Source organism: Acomys russatus, chromosome 27 (genome assembly GCF_903995435.1).
Source record: "Acomys russatus chromosome 27, mAcoRus1.1, whole genome shotgun sequence".
Classification (NCBI taxonomy): Eukaryota; Metazoa; Chordata; class Mammalia; order Rodentia; family Muridae; genus Acomys; species Acomys russatus.
Genome location: NC_067163.1, coordinates 12,880,994 through 12,900,282, shown reverse-complemented (window position 1 = coordinate 12,900,282; position 19,289 = coordinate 12,880,994). Strand labels below are relative to the sequence as shown.

At 42.5% G+C, this 19,289-nt stretch overlaps 1 protein-coding gene across 1 annotated transcript; it reads right to left on the bottom strand.

Moving 5' to 3' along the window:
* Window positions 1-15,622: 15,622 nt before the first annotated feature.
* Window positions 15,623-17,006, bottom strand: LOC127209815 (alpha-defensin 9-like). Its single transcript, XM_051169457.1, has 2 exons — window positions 16,565-17,006; window positions 15,623-15,753 (listed from the first exon to the last, which is right to left on the bottom strand). Exons 1-2 carry the CDS (start codon window positions 16,734-16,736, stop codon window positions 15,623-15,625), a joined length of 303 nt encoding a protein of 100 aa, XP_051025414.1. The 5' UTR covers window positions 16,737-17,006.
* Between the last annotated feature and the right edge of the window lie 2,283 nt (window positions 17,007-19,289).

The following is a 19,289-nucleotide window of genomic DNA, read 5'->3' as shown; positions in this document are numbered from 1 at the left end:
ACAGAACTAGAGCAACCTTGTGCTGGGAGGCAGGTCCGAGTCTTACTTTTGCTGTTCTCCATGTGAAGAAAGAACCCTTGTGTGTGCCCTGGTTTATTTAGCCTATTAATTCTACAAGCTTTTTTTTAAAAAAAAATTGTAACTAACTAGAAGTGCTAGGTGAGGGACCATGACTGTCAGGCAGATCTGCTAGTTTGCATCTTCTTGAGACTTATCCTAATCCAGGCACTCACAGCATGGGCTGCTGGGTCTCTGCCTGGAGAAAGAGTAAGTTAGGGGTTCCACGTGGATGTCTGCCCCAAAGGCTTGGTAGGCAGTGGAGGGAGCCCTTGTGTCATCTCTGATGCATGAAATAATTTTTTATAGTGCTTTCTATGTGGCTTGTTACGGCGCGCTCCAGGATTGAGGAGAGGTAGCAATAAGGGCATTTTTTAACCTAACGCCCTCAAGATAGGACATCAATAAATTATTTTAAGCAATTGGTTTTGAGACTAAAAATACAACTAGTACCATGGGAGACTGAGTGTAGAGCAGGCAAGTTTCACAGACTTCTGCTCAGAAGTGAATTTATTAAAAAAAAAAAAACAAAAACAAAAAACAGAAAAAGGACCTAAAAATGAGTAAATAGTTTGATTTAGCAATTCCACAATGTGTACTTAAGTCAACATGTCATATTGTATAGTAAGTATATATAACTTTACTTGCCAATTTATATAAACATATGTTTGGCAACAAGTAAGTGAATCAATAAGAGGTATGAATAACAGTGCTAGCTAAATGAAAAATGAATGAAGCAGACCTGGATCTCAGATCTGCAAGATCTCTTATCTGACGTTAGGGTGGGAATGTTGCAGTGGCAGCATTCCCACCCTAACCTTGATTTCAGAAGATCTGATAATTCCAGGAGATCCCATGAGTGAACACAGTTTAAAATTCAGGAGAACTAAACAGGCAAGCTACAAAATAGACGGCATATGTACTGGGGTAGAACCCATCTCTTACCTACTCTTCAGTGGGACCCATCACGGAGATCCAGCCACAGAACCGTCAGCACTTCATATTCCTCTCCCTTGATCTCTTTTGAAATCTTACATTTGCAAATATACAATGTACTGAGTGTTATTTATTTATTATTGTTTTTAAGCTCAAGGACAATTTTAATAGAATTTCAAAGAAAAACTGTGGAGAATGCTAGCTGTAAGTCTCAGCAGTTGAGCAGAGGAGGGAGATGGAGGAAAGGAAAGAAAATCACCACCATGTGAGTTAAATTGGCATGGAGGTCAGCCACGTGGCAGGCAAGCAGCCATGTGGTGGGGGAGGGGAACATTAGAGAAAGAAGGAAAAAGCCCACATTAGCAGAGAAAGCTTACTTAGGCTTTGGCCAACACTAGAGAGAAAAATAAAGATGAGGGGGGAAAAGAAAGGGAAAGTCAAGGCACAGAAAGGCAGGCAGATCTACCAGAACCCTAGGGACAATCTGGAGTACGTGTGTTAAGGGGTAGGAATTCTGGGAAGGAAAAGTACATTAGCTCATTAAAAGACTAATTAAGAGTACTGTCTTGAACATAGGTTAAGGTAGAGCCACCTGCCTGAGGCCTGACCCCTGGGCCAGGCGGTTGATATCCCCAACTGGAGTGTAAGGTCTTCACCAAGCCAGGGATCCCAATCCCTTGACCATAAGGGATTTCCCCACAATCAGCCTTTGCTGCCACTGCAACATTCCCACCCTAACGTCATTTATGGGATGGGATGAAATTGGAGAATATATATAATTTATTGTTACAGTAAAAATCTAGAGATTTCAAAGCTGCTCCCCAAAAGGGACTAAATGTCTGGCTTGGAGCTTTAGTTTCCATCTTCATGTACAGACTCTAGGATTTGGGGTTTGTTTTTTCTTGTATATTCACAAGAATAAAAGCATCAGAGAGATAGGAGCTCAAACTCTGTGGTCGTCCCTCCTAACAGGCTGTAGAGGGAGTTAATGCCTTAAGGACTCAACATCTTTACAAGCATTTTTGCAAATCCTGGCCTGCAGCTAACCCTTGCTGACCCGCGCTGCATTTTCATTAGGTAGCCATTGATCGGGACGCCTTGCGCAACTGATCCCGCATGTCACATGCTGTGGGACCAGTTGTGAGCTGTGGCTTCCCATGAGACTGTGCCTGGTAAGAAACTATTGGCACCGCTGGCATCTTCTCCATGCTTTACAATCCCCTGGTCACTCTGCAGTGTTTCCCGCCTCTTTGTTCTTCCCATTCCAACGGCATTGTAAGTCCCAGCTGGGGACAGGTACATCTAGGCCAAGCCCCTCACGAAGAGGATCACAAAGGATCAGCATTACCACAGCTAATGTCTGGATGAGGACAAGTGACTTAAGAAACATACAAAACAGTCGCATCTACTCCAGGACTCCAGCGCCACGGCCTTCTGACTGTGATTTGAATCCCCCCCCCCCCCGCCCGCAGGCTTCTCCCCATGTTTCCTCACAGAACAGGCACTTATAGGCAGCGTATGAACCCTGTGGCTATGATGGCTAGTTTTATGTCAGAATGACAAGCTGGAGTCATTCGGGAAGAGTGACACCCAATGAAGAAAATAACCCTCATGAGACTGGCCAGTGGGCAGGCCTGTGTGGCATTTTCTTGGTTGATGATCGATGCTCACTGTGGTCAGCACTGTCCCTGGGCTAGTGGTCCTGGGTTCTATAAGAGAGCAGCCTAAGGAAGCCATGAAGGAACAAGCCAGTAAGCAGCATCCCTCATGGGCTCTGCATCAGTTCCTGCCTCCACGTTCCTTCCTTGAGTTCTTCCCATCATTTCCCTGAATGACGGACTTACAAGCTGTAAGATGAAATAAACCCTTTCCTCTACAAGTTGGTTTTTGTCATGGTGCTTATCATAGCACCATGGTGCCACGGGGCCCGTCTGCCTACTCAGTGAGCTTTTACATAACACAGTAGCTTATCTCAAGCCAACCATACCTGCATCCACTTCTCATTAGTGAACTCTCTCTCTCTCATCCAGCAGAGTATCTTTGGAAAATTGAGAGGAGAGTCTTTGACTTTGCATTTCCATTTATTGTCTGTGATTTTTGGCGAGGTATTCAGCCTAGTTAATTCTTAGTTTCTACATCTATAAAGTGTGGTGGATAAAGCCGAATGTTTTCAAGGACTATATACAAGAATAAAGATCTTTGTAAGTGTTAAAATAGAATTTAAATGGATTTGTAAGGTTTTCTCCCTCCCGCTCCCTCCCTCTTCACTGGCCACAGTAGGAATCATTAGTGGTGAGGAAGCACATGTGGTTTAGACTTGAACATGTTTCTCTCACTCAGACAACAGGATCCACGCTCACATCCCTCGCCAGGCCCCTTGACCCTCTTCTGTCAATTTCTTATCTTGCAGCAAACAGTGAATGCTCTGCAGGGTCCCCGGAAAGGTTCACAGTTTGGTGTTCCCTGCTTCAGGCAGATGCCTCCTCGGAGGTAGCAAGGTCTTTCAAAGTTGAGTGCACTGCTGATAACTGAAAAGCAAAAGAGAATGTTTATGTGAAGCCTGGAGAAACTTGAAGTCATTGCTGTGGTAAAAATGCTTAGAAGTCTCTGTTTGGGGCCTCTGGAAAGAATCTTTGCTATCACGTACATTTACAATAGTCAGGTGGGTAAGATTGGTTGTCAGCTCATTCTGTCAGTTTTGTAGAGAGGCAGCTGAAGATGACTTTCCTAAGGAGACCTGGCATGTCATGAAGACAGGATGACCAGCTATTGAAGGAATGTTCCTGACTAACCTTCCTCCTCCTCTTCTGTCTCCCTCTCTGTCTCCCCCTTCTGGCAGTATCTGGGATAGAACCCTGTGTCTTCTAGGGGCACAGAGGTGATGATGTCTGTCCCATCCCTTCGTGCTTTACTTTCCAAGGATGATTAATACTGGGAAAGGAAAAAAGAGAAAACAACGAGAAAGGCCACGAGAGTTGGTATTTACCGTGCAGTACCTGGAAGATGGCAAAGAGGGCCAGGAGGAGAGCGTGGAGTCTCATTGTGGAGCGGGGTTCTGAAGACCTGATGGTGACAATCAAGACGTAATTAGGAGGCTGTTTCTCTACCAAAGGAACTCGTGGTGGCCCACAGGTCTTTCCTGAGACCAGCTGTAAATGTAAGCCTTACTTATAGCTTAAAGTGGTGGTTCTCAAGCCAGGAGTCAGACGACCCTTCACAGGGGCCACCTACGAGCACTGGAAAACACAGACATTTACGTTACAGCTCATAACAGTAGCAAAAACTACAGTTATGAAGTAGCAATGAAAGTAATTTTATGGTTAAAGATCACTGCAACATGGGAAACTGTATTAAAGGGGCACAACATCAGTAAAGTTGAGAACCACTGGTTTAGAGGGTTTTGATTATTTTCCTTTGCTAATAAAATCATGCAGATATTGTTTTAAATTTAAAGTACATAATCAGACTTCATAGCCAGCTCACTTACATCTTTCCATTTGAAGGTTATCTTGAAAAGCCTCCAATATTTGTTTAAATATATTCATCATAAATGTGTGTGAAGTTTTGGAAATTTATGTGACTACGACCTTGTATGAATTCTTAGAAATGGAATATTGTAACAAAATGTACTTCAAGATTTACTATGTTTTGTCAGTTGCTCATTTGGAAACTGCCAACTACTTTATTTTCTTGATAATATCTATGAGAGGATTTCAATTATTAATATTATTGTTGAGACTTATCATTAGAAATTTTTGGTTTTATGTCAGTGAGATGAGTGAATAATATTATTTCTGTTTATATTAATATTAATATGCATTTTTATTCTTTTTCTGAGATTGAATTATTTTTCATGCTCATTGGTTATTTCTGTCACTTCCAACTCATTTTTCTGCTCTACCATTCATCTTTCCTAGTGATATATAAGAACTCCACACGCATTTAAGGTCACAATATCGACGATTTATCGTCCAGCAGCTGGCATTCTTGGCTGTGCTCAATTATTTCCCTGTATATTATCCATGTTCATTTTCTCTTAAGGATGCTCATTTTATCTGTGGTTTTGTCCAATTCTCTCTGCATTTTTGGTCGGTTTTTTGAACCTTGGATTGGAGACAGTTCTGAAAGTCTGTGGCAGGCTTGCATTCCCGGCTACTGAGCGTGTGATGTCATATAAAAAGCACAGGTGTGACTTCATGCTAGGTTTTGTTTTGTTTTGTTTTGTTTTGTTTCTTTAAGGAACTGTGTCTGACAGGGTTGACAAATAAAGCACACGGTGTTGTGAGGAATGAGGATGCTGGGGATGCCCACAGGTGGGGTACAGCATGGCACCTTAGAACGGCGTTCCTTGCCCTCATTGGCTACAGACTTTCAGAGCTCTTTAGGCCAACCTTGTCAGATGTACAATGCCTAGATGCCCCTGGTGGCTTGGGATCCTATTATCCTCATGCTTCAGGTTGTATTTCCCTGTGCCAGCCCTTCCTAGTTTAACTCAAGTAGCGTGTATCAGGAATATTTGGAATTCATGAGCACGGTCCATGATTCACTTCTACAAAATAACTCCTGAACTACCTTTTCAAGTTGGAAGATGGTACTTCTTTGTTATTTTAGGTTTTGCTGGGGAAAAAAACCAACCAAACAACAATCAAACCACCACCACCACCAACAACAACAAAAAGCCAAACCAAAAAAACAAAAACAAAAACCACCACCACCACCAACAAAACCCCCAAAACAAAACAACAAAACAACAACAACAAAACAACAACAACAACAACAACAACAACAAAAACAAAAACAAAAAACCCCCCCAAGAGTCTGATAATAAGAGTTCGCCTTAAATGCATTTGTCTTATGTTAGCATGTTTTCCTTGTTCTGTGTAATAAGATTTTCCTATAGATCCAGAATGTTTTCACAACATTGTTGACAGTCATTTTGGACAATTATGATTCATAATTTCTCTGCATGCCTTTCACTGTTCTATGACTGGCAAGGTTCATTGTTTCGTCTTCTGTAGAGAAAGCTGTCGGTTTTGCACTCTAATTTTCTCACTATCTCACGGCTGAACTCTTCATGGTTCTTTACCTTTTACTAGTAATTTCTCCCAATTGTTACTTTCAGTCTTGATGTGATAATGCCTGGCTAATACAACTTAGGAGAGGAAGGATTTATTTTGGTTCATTCTTTGATGGGTATAAGAAGCCATTATAGCAGAAAAGACGTGGTCACAGGAGGCTACATGGCAGCAGAAGCATGTGACAGAGCTACTGACCTCACAACCCAGTGCTACGAGAAGTAAAGAACTCACCAGAAACAGGTCCCAGGAAACCACAAGACCCACCTCCAGCTACAACCCACCTACCAAAGGGTCCACCACTTCCCACAAACCCCATCAGCTGGGGGTCCAAGCATCCAAACACAGGCTCCCAGGGAGACACTGCAACTGAGACACTTAGCATTGTCACATATAAACTCATAACTAGGTAAAGAACTATCCTTTTGCCTAATAACACAGAATACAAATTACTAGACTCTCCAGAGACTACCCTGTCAACCTTTCCTCTTACCATGGGAAGCTTAAGTCAGATGAGAGGAAAGCTTACCTTACCGATCCGGTTTGCCGTACACACCCCTTAACTCCGAGGAGCTTTTTCTTGGCAGAACACGGGAAATGGTCTTATTTCTTCCCCATTTTCTTTCTCATCCCTCGATACTTTACTTAAGTGGTACCAACTTCTTTAATATCCAAAAGCCAAAAAGGGGGGAAAAATCAGATCTTTAAAAATAGATGTTTTGGCAGGGTTTTTGTTTTGTTTTTTGTTTTGACATGTGTGATGCCTTCCGTAAAAGCCTTTGATTTTTCTTCCAGAATGCGATTAAGAATTTCAACTCATGCATTAAGCACAGGTTGCAGCCTTAGCTCCGATGTCCTTAGAGACCAGAAACGAGACTGTGTTTAGTAAAGAAACTGAAAGAATTTTAACAACCACACAAAAGCCTGGTGCCCCTATGATCCTTCACCAGAGTACGCTCCATTTAAGGTCCACAAATGGCATGATTATGTTCAACCCAAGAATTTTATCAAATAAGGAAGAGCTGGGGGGGGGGTGTTTTTCTAAGAATACCTGGACTTGTCACTGTTTGAAGTTCTGAAAACTGTCCCTGAGAAGATAAAGTAAGAAGAAAATAAGAAGGGTAAAATATACCTTCATTTTTAAAGAAAGCAAAGTGGGGAAGAAGAGAAGGTGGAAGCTTCAGTAGGCAGAGAGAAGAGGGAGGAGGTGGCGGCGAGGGCAAAGAGAAGGGGAAACATGCAAGAAGGACGTCATGAGACTGTGTAGAGCTTCTTTAGTGTCTCGTGGCAGGGTCATGGCGGTGCCCTCCAGGAAAGCCAGCCTCTGAACAGACAACCTGAGAGTTAGAGCTCTGCCTACCTCACCTCTCTCACAAAACAAATCTTGCTGTTCTCTTCTCACTGCAGCCCTGGCCTGTACAATCCCAGGCATCTGCATCATCTCTGTCAATCTACTGAGTCATTCTCCTTTCTCACCAGAAAGTATAATTGTTTCCCTGTCATCCAGAGCCACTGAGATCCTTGTATGTGTTAACCCATCGTCCCAAGGCTAGCTCTTATCACTCTCTGTCTTCTTGGCATGGAGCTATTGGGCATAAGCGCAAAGAGAATGAAACTGTTCTATAATAATGAGACAGCTTTCAGAAAGATGCAGACTGCTTCAGCTCACTCCAGTCTATACGCCTACACCACAGATCTGGACATTGATTATGTGCCCCTGAACTCCCCATTCAGTTAAGAATTTCCATCCCTCAACAGCATCGTTATCCACATCAACGTGTTCTTGTGGTTATACAAGAAGGTGTGTTTACTTTGTTCCTGAAAATAAAATACACACCCTCCAGCCTGTGTAGATACAGAGCTTCCTATATTTGGAGAGGTTGTGATGTGAAAACAGGTCTCTGTTACGCCCCGTGATCAGTAGCTGATCACGAGCTCTAGAGTCACATTAACCAGTGCACATCATACTTTTACTTAACCCTCAAAGCCATTTTATAGAGCTGTTCTAGAGAGAAGAAAGTAGGTCCAGACCATGGTCAAATGGAATTTAGCTCAGATGTAACATCTGTCAGCTCAAATTCAAGTCACATGCAGCCCTGCAGCACCATACAACTTTGGTTCTCTGTGTATCAAATTCTTCCATGTGAACAGGTCCAGGGACTGTAAGAATATTGAGAAAATACAAACACAAACATGTAAAGGTTTTGAGCATGCAGGCCCTGATTCTATCTCTGCTTTGGTTAAGAGTTATGGGAAGGAAGGAAGGAAGGTGGGTAGATAGGAAGGAAGAGAGAGAGAGAGAGAGAGAGAGAGAGAGAGAGAGAGAGAGAGAGAGAGGAGGGAGGGAGGGAGGGAGGGAGGGAGGGAGGGAAAAGGTGGGCCGGAGGAAGGGAGGGAGGGAGGGGGAGATTAAACATGTTCTTTTGGTCTAATTGGATCTTCTGGAAGGATCTAGTAACTAAAACTAGGTGATCTGGCACACACAGCCCAGTCCCAGGTCCTCCTGGATCTGACCTGGCTCCTGTGGGCAGTAGAGTGCGGTGTTCAGTCTCCTCACTCTTGAGTGGTTATGGCTGCAGGTTACAATAGCGCCTGATCATGTTCTGCTCACATTGGCGCTAATGAGCTGAGGATATCACTGAGTCATTTCCAGGCCAGTAGCACATGCTCTAAGAATGTTTAAAGATGTATTCCCTCCTGAAACAGGATTGGCTACCGAGATAGGTCATCTTTTGTCAACTTGGTTGAATTTAAAAATGACCTAGGAGATACATGCTAGTTTTTAAGAAAACTCTTAGAATTGTTACAATCCTTAGAAAGGGTACAAACCAAGTGTCTAATAATAGAAGACATCATAAATAAACCAGTATTGGTTAAAAAACAGTATATCTAGTGTGATGCCACGGTCTCTAATTGTAATGAGCATACATGTGTGTGTATGTTAATGTCCAAACTGGTGAGGAAAGTCAGAAGATAAATTTTGCATAAGTAGCATCTGTAGTGGCTTGAATAGGAATGGCCTCCATAAACTCATGTGTTTGAATGCTTGCCCCATAGGGAGTGGTATTATTAGGAGGTGTGGCCTTGTTGGAGTGGGTGTGGCCTTGTTGGAGTGAGTGGGTGTGGCCTTGTTGGAGTGGGTGTGGCCTTGTTGGAGGAACTGTGGGGGATGGGCTTTGAGGTCTCCTATGCTCAAGCTACATTCAGGGTGGCACGAAGTCTCCTTCTGCTGCCTGCAGATCCAGGTGTGGAACTCTCAGCTCCTTCTCCAGCATCATGTTGGCCTGCACGACTCCATGTTTTCCACCGTGAGAATAATGGGCTGTACCTCTGAAACTGTGAGCCAGCCCCACGGAAGTGTTTTCCTTTAGAAGAGCTGCTGTGGCCATGGGGTCTCTTCACAATATTAAAACACAATCTAAGGCACCATGCAAAGCAAAAGTTTTCTAATGATTAACTATATATTTAGTCACATAATTTTCTTGGTGGTGATGTCAAAGGCAGCCAGGAGATAGAGTCCGGCCAGCACTGCTGCCAGTAGTCTCAGCGGCTCTGCCTTAAGGAAGGACACTCAGAGAAAGTAGGATCCTTGACTCTAATGCAGAGAAGAATTTCAGGACCAATGCATGTGAAGCAGAGTTAGAATTTATTATGAAAAGGCTTTAACATTGACTTAAGCATGGGTGTTGTTGGTGGCTCAGGATAATGGCAGCTACACCCTGGATATGAGTGTGGGCTTCTCAAGAAAGAGTCTTGTGTCATGTTTTTACAATAGCTTTATAGATGAACTTGATAGCTTCTGGAGTTGTATTTACAAAGGAACTATCTGTCTGTCTCTTTCTTCTTCTCTTTCTTTCTTTCCTTCCTTCTTTTCTTCTTTTTTTTTCCCAAATGAGATCATAGACTAATTTCAGAAGTATAGTAGATAAAAGTATAGACTGCTGCTGAGATAAAACTGTGGGGCATAAGGTTCAAAAGAGTCCTTTTTACACTAGGTTACAGGGAGTTAAAACATATTCTTACTGTAGACAAAGTTCATCATCTTGTTTTTTTATGCACTTCTCTAAAAATTGCAGATTTAAAGTTGAGAAAGGTTGGATGTGGTGGCACACGCCTGTAATCCCGGCACTCTGGGAGGCAGAGGCTGGTGGATCTCTGTGAATTCGTGGTCTACAAAGGAAGTCCAGGACAACAAAGGCTACACAAGGAAATCCTGTCTTGAAAAAACAAAACAAAAAAGCTAAGAAAGGAGTAAAGTCAAACTTGAAGGTCACGTGCACTCAGGTCTTATGCTGGTTCATGCTGTAAAACCATTCTCACAGGTTATATTTGGGAATATGTATATGCCTACACATATCTACACACAAAAATATTGCCTCTATGTAGGTAATCCTCACAGTAAATGTCAATTGTATCAAAACTCATGACTCTTAACTGGCAAGTACCTCAACCAGACATTTGAAGGGGCTCCTTTTCTTTCCTTTCCTACAGCACTCCTCATGACAGGGGTTGGAGGACATTTTGGCCTATAGAATAAGCATATCCCTCTTAGTGATAAGAAACACACACACACACACACACACTGGAGGGGGATGGAGAGAGGGAGGGAGGCATATTTGATGAACTAATGGTAGAAACTGTAATGGACAGATTAAAATTGCAGAGATAAAATAAAAGAATATTCTCCACAGTTGAGTGGAGAGTGTGATACGACTTTCTCACGTACTCTGGTGCCTCACATTTGACCATGTCCCCTGGAGGGGGAGATCTGGTGGCACTCAGAGGAAGGACAGCAAGTAGCCAAGAAGAGACTTGATACCCTATGAGAATATATAGGGGGACGTAATCCCCCTCAGGAACAGTCATAGGGGAGGGGAATAATGGGAAAATGGGGGGGGGGGGAGGAATGGGAGGATACAAGGGATGGGATAAACATTGAGATGTAACAAGAATAAATTAATAAAAAAAAAAAACTAAATTATAACAAGAAAGAGCCACGCCTTACCAGGAAGGAACAGCCTTCCCTTTGCTGGCCTTTGATAAGCAGCCTAAACAAAGCCTTGGCAAATTCAACTATCTTTGCCCAGTATGTAACAGCTTTTTCTATTTACAAAGCACTCTAAGCTCCAGGGAGAGAGACTCAGTACTACCTCCTCACTCCTTCTCCTGTTAACTTTTTTTTTAACTTGAAACTTTATTGTGTTAACAGGGACAGGGGAAACCAGAATCAGCAAGTAAAATTAGATTCAGAGCCACAGGGAGAAATTCATGTGGAGGGCTGGAGAGATGGCTCAGCAGCCAAGAACATACTGCTCTTTCAGAGGACCTGAGTTCAGTTCCTAGCACCCCTGTCAGCCTGCTTATACCCACTCATAGCAACTCTAGCTCCAGGAGATCCAGTGCCCCTGCCCTCTATGTGCTCACATGTGTTCTCATGCACGAGGGCACACACACATGCATACACACATGCATACACACATACATACACACATGCATACACACATGCATACACAATTTAAGATAGTCTCATGCATATCATCAGAAGCTCTAGATATACTAAAATTTATAATTGAAATAGTTTCCCTAAATTTATCTGAATACTGTTGCCTTACAATAGTCTTTTTAATTAACATTTTAATTTTTAATTAAAATTTAAATTTTTAATTAATTTATTTAGATTACAACTCAATTGTTATCCTATCCCTTGTATCCCCCCCATTCCTCCCTCTCTCCCGCTTTCACCCTATTCCCCTCCCCTAGGTCTATGACCGAGGGGGACCTCCTCCCCTACTATATGGTCATAGGCTATCAAGTCTCATCTTGGTAGCCTGTTTTTTCTTTCTTTGAGTGCCACCAGGCCTCCCCACCAAGGGGAAGTCATCAAATATGGGCACCAGAGTTCATGTCAGAGTCAGTCCCCGCTCTCCACGTAACTGTGGAGAATGTCCTGTTCATTGGGTAGATCAGAGTAGGGGTTTGATGTTTACTACTTGTATTGTCCTTGGTTAGTGCAATAGTTTGAGCAGAACTCCCTGGGCCCCGATCCACCCATCACGATGTTCTTCTTGTAGGTTTCTAGGATCCTCTGGATCTTTCTAGTTCCCCATCGCCTATATTTCTCTTACTAGAGTCCCAGTAGGATGTCCTCACATCTATCCCAATCTCCTGGTAAGTGAAGACTTTCGTGGGATGTGTCTTTTGAGCTAGTGCCCAATTATAAGTGAGTATATACAATGTGAGTCTTTCTGCTTCTGGGTTAACTCACTCAGTATGATCATTTCTAGATCCATCCGTTTGTCCACAAATTTTGTGATTTCCTTATTTTTAATAGCTGAGTAGTATTCCATGGTGTAAATGTACCACAGTTTCTTTATCCATTCTTCAACTGAGGGACATTTAGGCTGTTTTCAGGTTCTGGCTATTATGAATAAGGCTGCTATGAACACGGTTGAGCATATGTCCTTGTTGTGTGGTGGGGCATCTTCTGGGTATATTCCAGGGAGTGGAATAGCAGAGAGACCAGTTTCTTTATCCCCCCACACAGACACCCAGTCCCTGCCACTCACACATGGTGCTGAGCAAGACAGTCATTTGAAGGGGAAAGAAAATATCTTAAATGAGAAAAATGTTGTACATTAAAAATATGAAATACTTATCAGACATTACAGAGGGAATAAGCCCAATTTTCAAAAACCAAGACTGAGAAAATGTGTGTGTGTGTGTGTGTGTGTGTGTGTGTGTGTGTGTGTGTGTGAGCTCGCTCACACGTGCACGTGCATTCCCAGGCATTCTAATTATGAGGGAATGAGTAGAAATTACTGTCAATAACGATGGACATAGATATTTGTCCATTTGTTGAGTAAGAGTTGAATGAGATACCAGGGAGAAGGAGATATCTGTCCGAGATTCAAGGAAAGAAACTGTGGGAGTGATGAGACAGTGCAGCCGGAGCCCAACCCTGGTGGCCACTACTGTCCTCACAAGGGTTTCTGGGTCTGTCTTTAGGGTGTATGTGCAAATTCTCTCCTTTTGATCTCACAGTGTCTCCTTAGGCTATCGCTGCAAATTTCTTCCTTTGGGTTTCTCGACCTCTCCTTAAGGTACATCTGCGAATTTCCTCCTCTGGGTGTGTTGTGAAGCCAGTGGAGCCTGACTTTTGTGAATGTTCTACAAATGTTAAAATATTACTTATCATCAATAGCACCACTAATAAGCCAAACATCCTATGGCATTTGAGCAAAGAAAATTGTTCCTTAGTAAATGTTGGCATAAACTAACTCAAAGGTATCTTCGGTCTCTTGTTAACTTGTTTGGGCATTTTTTTTTTTTTTTTTTTTGGTGTGGGAGGTTGTGTGGGAGGTTGAGACAGGGTTTCTTTGTGTAGCCCTGGCTGTCCTGGACTTGCTGTGTAGATCAGGCTGGCCTTGAACTCACAACAATTTGCCTGCCTCTGCCTCGTGGTCCTGACCACCAGGCTTGACATTTTTTTTTTTAACCTTACTGGTCTTTTGCTTGTACATTATGGTTTCTAGTTTTGTGGGTTTTGTGGGTTTTGTGTGTGTGTGTGTGTGTGTGTGGGTGTGAGCTGCGTGTGTATGAGTGCCTTGTGCCTTGTGTCATGAGTAGCCAGTGCTTCACTAAACACAGGCTGGAGGAAAAGACAGTGGGCAAGGCTAGTACCAAGACTTCTGGGGACATTCCACTGGACACAGTGTCTATTAGACATGTAGGATTTGATGAGGTCTCTAATAGAACCTAGGTGGGATATGATATTTTAAACTTTAAGTTTCACTTCTCTGAGAACCACGCATATGAACCACACTGCATCTACTCCACTTCTGCTCCTCTTCCACCCTTAAAACTCCTCCTATACCCCTATCCAAACTTACTATCTCATCTTTAATTATAACCACCGTATACATACACATGTATGCTTAAATTTTAAATGTGCACATGTGTTTTTAACAATGGCTATTTAATATTGCTCATATGTCTATGTAACCACTTTGGATGTAGGCTAACAACTGACAATAAAACCTTATGAAATAAAATGCTTCCCTATAGCAAAGAATATAATCAATAGTAAAGAGGAACTGTGATAACGACAGTTTGCAAGATATGTACCTGATAAGGATTATTATTCAGCATATACAAAGAGCTAAGAAAATAAAATAAGGCAGGTAAGAAAGTAATCTAATCAAAAATTAGCTGTGGATCTGAACAGAGAGATATGAAGAAAGAAAGAAAGAAAGAAAGAAAGAAAGAAAGAAAGAAAGAAAGAAAGCGAGATTGGGACTATTCAAGGTGGAATGGCTGCACTGTGGAAGCCCAAGTCAGATCAAGTCCCACATGGAGATGGGAGTGGAGGACACATGTTGCACTTCCTGCAATGGAGGTGTCACCAGTTGTTAGTTGCTGGGAGTGGGAGACAATTTTTTCCCTGTGTATCCCATGGTAAACTGACCATATTCTAGTGGAAAACCCTAAAAACATATTGGCAGTAAAATTTGGTCTAGATGGGTTTTCCTTAAAAGAAAAAAAAACTTGAGTGGGTAGGAGAGGGGTGGATCTGTGAAGAGTATAGGGAGTGATGAGTATTTTCAAATAGGTTGACAGGTTGTTGGAAACCTCAAAGAACTAATAAAAATAGCCAAGAAGGGCCTGGAGAGATGGCTCAGAGGTTAAGAGCACTGACTGCTCTCCAGAGATCCATTTCCAGCAACCACTTGGTGGCTCACAACCATCTATAATGTGATTTGGTGCTCTCTTCTGGCCTGCAGGCAGAGCACTGTATATATAATAAATAAAGTATTAATTTAAAAAATAGCCAAGAAGTATAAAATATATTTCTCTTAACAGAGAAATGCGAACTAAAATTACACGAAGGTTTCATTGAAGCCCAGTTAAGATCAAGAAAACAACTGACAACAAATGTGGGTGAGTGTGTGGGGAAAGGAGAGCCCTCATTGACTGTTGGTGGGATGGCAAGCTGGTGCAGGAACCATGGAAGTCAGTGCAGAGAATTCTCAGAAGACTCTAAGTAAATCTCCATGGCACAGTTGTACCACTCCTTGGCATATGCTCAAAGGACTCAGCATCCTACACCACAGACCCTTGCTCACTCATGCTCATGTCTCTGTGTCCAGAACAGCTAGAAAATGCAAACAGCCTGAAGTCCTTCAGCTGAAAAATGGATCATGAAACTGTGAGACACATTTTTGAGGGTAAGTCTAATCAAAAGGACAGTAGAGTTGACAGACAAGAGAAGTAGCTAGAGCAGAGTCATTGCGGTGTCTTGTCACCTTGTAAGTAACCTTGTAAGTTGTTAGGACTGCTTGTTAGGACTGGACTGCTAAGCTGTGACCAATACTTGTTTTATGATTCACTGAAGATTCAGCTACATGGCTCAGGGGAGTCCTGACTGAGCTGTATAGGAAGCATCAAAGAAAAATAAAATCAGATTTTTTTCTCTGCAAGGAATTTATTGGATAAGGAAAAACTATTGAGGCTAAGTTAAAGGGTATTGATAGATTGCAACGTCTCTGAGCACATGGTTATGATGTCTCTGTGTTCTGAGATCCATGGCAGCATATGTACCGTCTTGGAAAAAATCTGCAGACCCCAGTGACATGCTCAAAACTTTCACAGGCTTTTTTGCAGTAGCATGTCCTCTTCCTTCTTGAGGCTAGGGACGTGGAAAGAGCATTGGGCATTAAGTGAGGAGACCAGCAATACACGATAGTATACCATCCTACAAAGATGCACAGGGTGCAGAGTAGGTTTGCTGTATTGGTCATGACACAGGCACGATGAGCTCTGAACACTTGGAAATAAGATCTTTAACAAGGATTGCTCATACGCAGGACTCGACATCCATTTCATATTCCTTCACATTTTTTATGCTTTCTTGACCCCAACACATTCATACATTGGCAACAGGTTCCAATACATACATACATACATACATACATACATAAATTATATTTCATATCTAAATATCATATATATGTATATTTTTTTTGCTTTTTTGAGACAATGCTTTTCTGTGTAACAGCCATGGCTATCCTCGACTCATATTTGTAGACCCGCATGGCCTCGAACTCACAGAGATACACCTACCTCTGCCTCCCCAAGTGCTGGGATTAAACATGTGCACCACCATGGCCTAGCCTAGATCTATTCTTTTAAGCAAAGCAGGTTTTCCTTTCTATAGTAATGTTACTAACCAGATATAAAGAATACTAATCAATGTTCTATATTTTAAAACTAATCCACAGATAAATTTTTAGATTAAGAAACTTAACCGAGAGCCAATAAATTACACCTTTTGGACTCTCACTGTTACTTCTATGAATATGAATATGATAGTCAAGATCCTAGAGGATCAATAGGAACAACTTCCAGAACTAGAATGCTCTGGACAGGCTTCCATGGCATACCTTCAGCCCTCTCTCAGGAGTCTCCAAGCCAGCATCACACCGGGCACCACCACTCACCTGCATCTTGAAGAGCAAACCCTTCCGGATCTCCAAAGGAGATGGACACGTCCTGGTCCTCTTCCCCTGTCTGTTCTTCAATGCTCGTCTCTTCATTTGCTTCCGGGAGAGGATCAGCCTGGGCCTGGAAGGCCAGCAGGGCAAGGGCAGAGAGGAGGACAAGCGTCTTCATGGCTGGAGTCACCTGGAGGAGTGGTGAGCAGGAGCTCGATGTGTGGACAGTGAGGAGGGAGCCTGCTTTTATAGGGCTGTCATGAGAAGGTGCAGAGACAGGCCCCACAGTTAGAGAAGCCACTCTTTGATGGGGACTGGGAGAGACAGTTGCCCTCGAGATCCCTTTGATGTTCCTCTGTCCTCACAGCTTCCACCATGACGTTGGTCTGTGTGTTCAGCGACAGCCCTCCCTTCCAGCTGATAATGATGAAGGGGCCCTGCTGTCTTCTCCTGCTTCCCATCTGCTTGAATATTTACCTTTCAGTGGTCGGGAAAGAAAAGAGGCAGACATGTCCTAAGCTACTAAGTTCATGGAACAAGGGGGTTTGTGTTCTAACGCTGGAGCCTGCTGTTCTCAGAAAGTGAGGAACCTGGACCCAACCCAGATACCTGTGGATTGGACAGTCGGTTCTTTGTGTGATTCGGGGGGAATTGTCACCCTCATGGAGGAAGACTCTGTGACTCCCCTACATTGGGGCACTTATGGAGAAAGTGAGATGGCCTTATCATGCGTCCAGTGAATTGAGTTCAAGAGGAGACGAGGACAGACTTGGTCTGAGTGAAGCTAGAGCTGGCGTGCTGAGGGTGCCAGAGTGACTGAACACAGCTCAGGAGTGGATGAGGAGTAGGAGATAGGGGAAACAGGGGAGGAGGGAGGAACTGGGAGGAGAGGTGGGAGGGGGCTGTGACTGGTATGTAACGTCAATAAATAATTTTTAAAAATTGTTCATGGTATATGCTATCTCTGAGTTTATTTTTAAACGTTGAGATCTTCCCATTGGTAGAATTTAGTCATTTTTGAACTTTTCTAATACATAGGAAGACATCAATGTCTATCATTATATGGATGCATGTGTAAAAATACATATAAATATACATACTATATAGCTTAAAAGCAATAATAATTTTGAATACATATTTAGAAGCCCAAATGCTGAGTGTGTTACTGCAGTACCCCTGTAGTACATGCAAAACCATATATGTTCCCCTGTACCCATACATAGTACACATGTGATAGTTGATCATGCTTCTTACCAACATGAAGCCAATATGACAAACATACTCGATACCTCAAGTGTCTTTCCTAGGTTTTAAATCACTTGTTGGTGATTTCTTTGATCAGTGCCTCATGCTTTTTCTGCATATCCAAGCCTAACCAGGACTTGTCCTGTCATTGTGGGAGTAGTCTTCCATTTTACCTGACTGAATCTGAGTCTTTTGCACCTATAAAGGGTGATACATGCTGCTCATCCTGTGCACCAAGAATGAAGAAAAATTAAATTACTGCTTACTTTGAGACTCATAAATCGTATGTCATTTACCTATTATGCTGTGAGGTTTAGTCAAGAGTCTTTTGACTAAACAAAACCCTGACTCCAGTTTGTAGTGATTGCAAAGAGAACAGATTCCTGATACAAAGTGAACGGAGGAGGAGGAGGAGGAAGAGGAGGAAGAGAAGGTGAAGAAGGAGGAGGAGGAGGAGAAGAAGAACAAGAAGAAAAACAGGAACAAGAAGAAGCTCAAATTATGCTGCTGTTCCCACTACGTACCCTCTATTCTCTTACTTTTGCCTTAATTTACACTGGATACATCACAAAGGCATCTCTCATATGACAGGCTTATATAGTCTTCTGAAAGAATCTCATTCAGAGAGAATGATAAAACACCTCAGGAAGGAATAGCAGTGAATTCACATAGTGAGAATTGTAGTGAAAACAAAAGAGAAAGGCCGCTTAAGAGATAAAATGTCAAGAAAATGAATTGTGCACAGAGAAAGAATTGAAACGAGGAACAAGAAGATGGCTTAGTGGGAGAGATGTCACCACCACCCCTGATCGCCTAAGTTCAACTTTCAGGATCCACATAGCAGGAGGAGGAGCAAACAGACTGCAATTAGCTCAACTCTGATCTCCACATGAGTTCTCACCACACAGACAATAAGTAAATAAATGTAAAAAAAATCTTAAGAAAATGATAACCTTCTCAAGACAGACTCCCTCAGGCTTAGTTATAAAAAGTATGATTTTGTCTCACAGAAAAGATGCACAGGTTGACCTAAACCCAAAGAGTCTCAAACAGTTTCATTTTGCCTTGGACAGACATTGAGGGACTGTGAGTTTATAAACTAATTGAGAGTTGCTGTGGGTTGTGATGCTCAGAGGACATATCCCTGTTGAAATCACATCTTCTCCATCAACATGGCATTGTTAACATGTCCCACTAATAGGGTCAGATGACATCACGCATCACTACAACGAACCTCTGAAGAAATTTCAGGGAGCAGCCTATGGATTCCCAAGATCTTTCAAAAAATAATCCCACTGATCACAGATACTTCCAGTGGACAACACATGCCTCCTAGCTCATGCTCTGTGACAGGCTCATGTAATGGCTTCTCACTGTGACTCTGGACTCCTTGTAGAATAGAAGTAAACACAGGGAAAGGTGTGTAAACTAGGGCAGGAATTGAAGACCTGTATTGACTTCATAATTAAAATTCCCATAGGCTTCA

What these genes read in the sequence shown, in the direction of transcription:
- LOC127209815 (XM_051169457.1), bottom strand. Translation starts at nt 16,736, where the DNA reads ATGAAGACGCTTGTCCTCCTCTCTGCCCTTGCCCTGCTGGCCTTCCAG. An exon ending in GTTTGCTCTTCAAGATGCAG is followed by an intron (nt 15,754 to 16,564) that starts GTGAGTGGTGGT and finishes CCACGTCCCTAG; the next exon opens with CCTCAAGAAGGAAGAGGACA.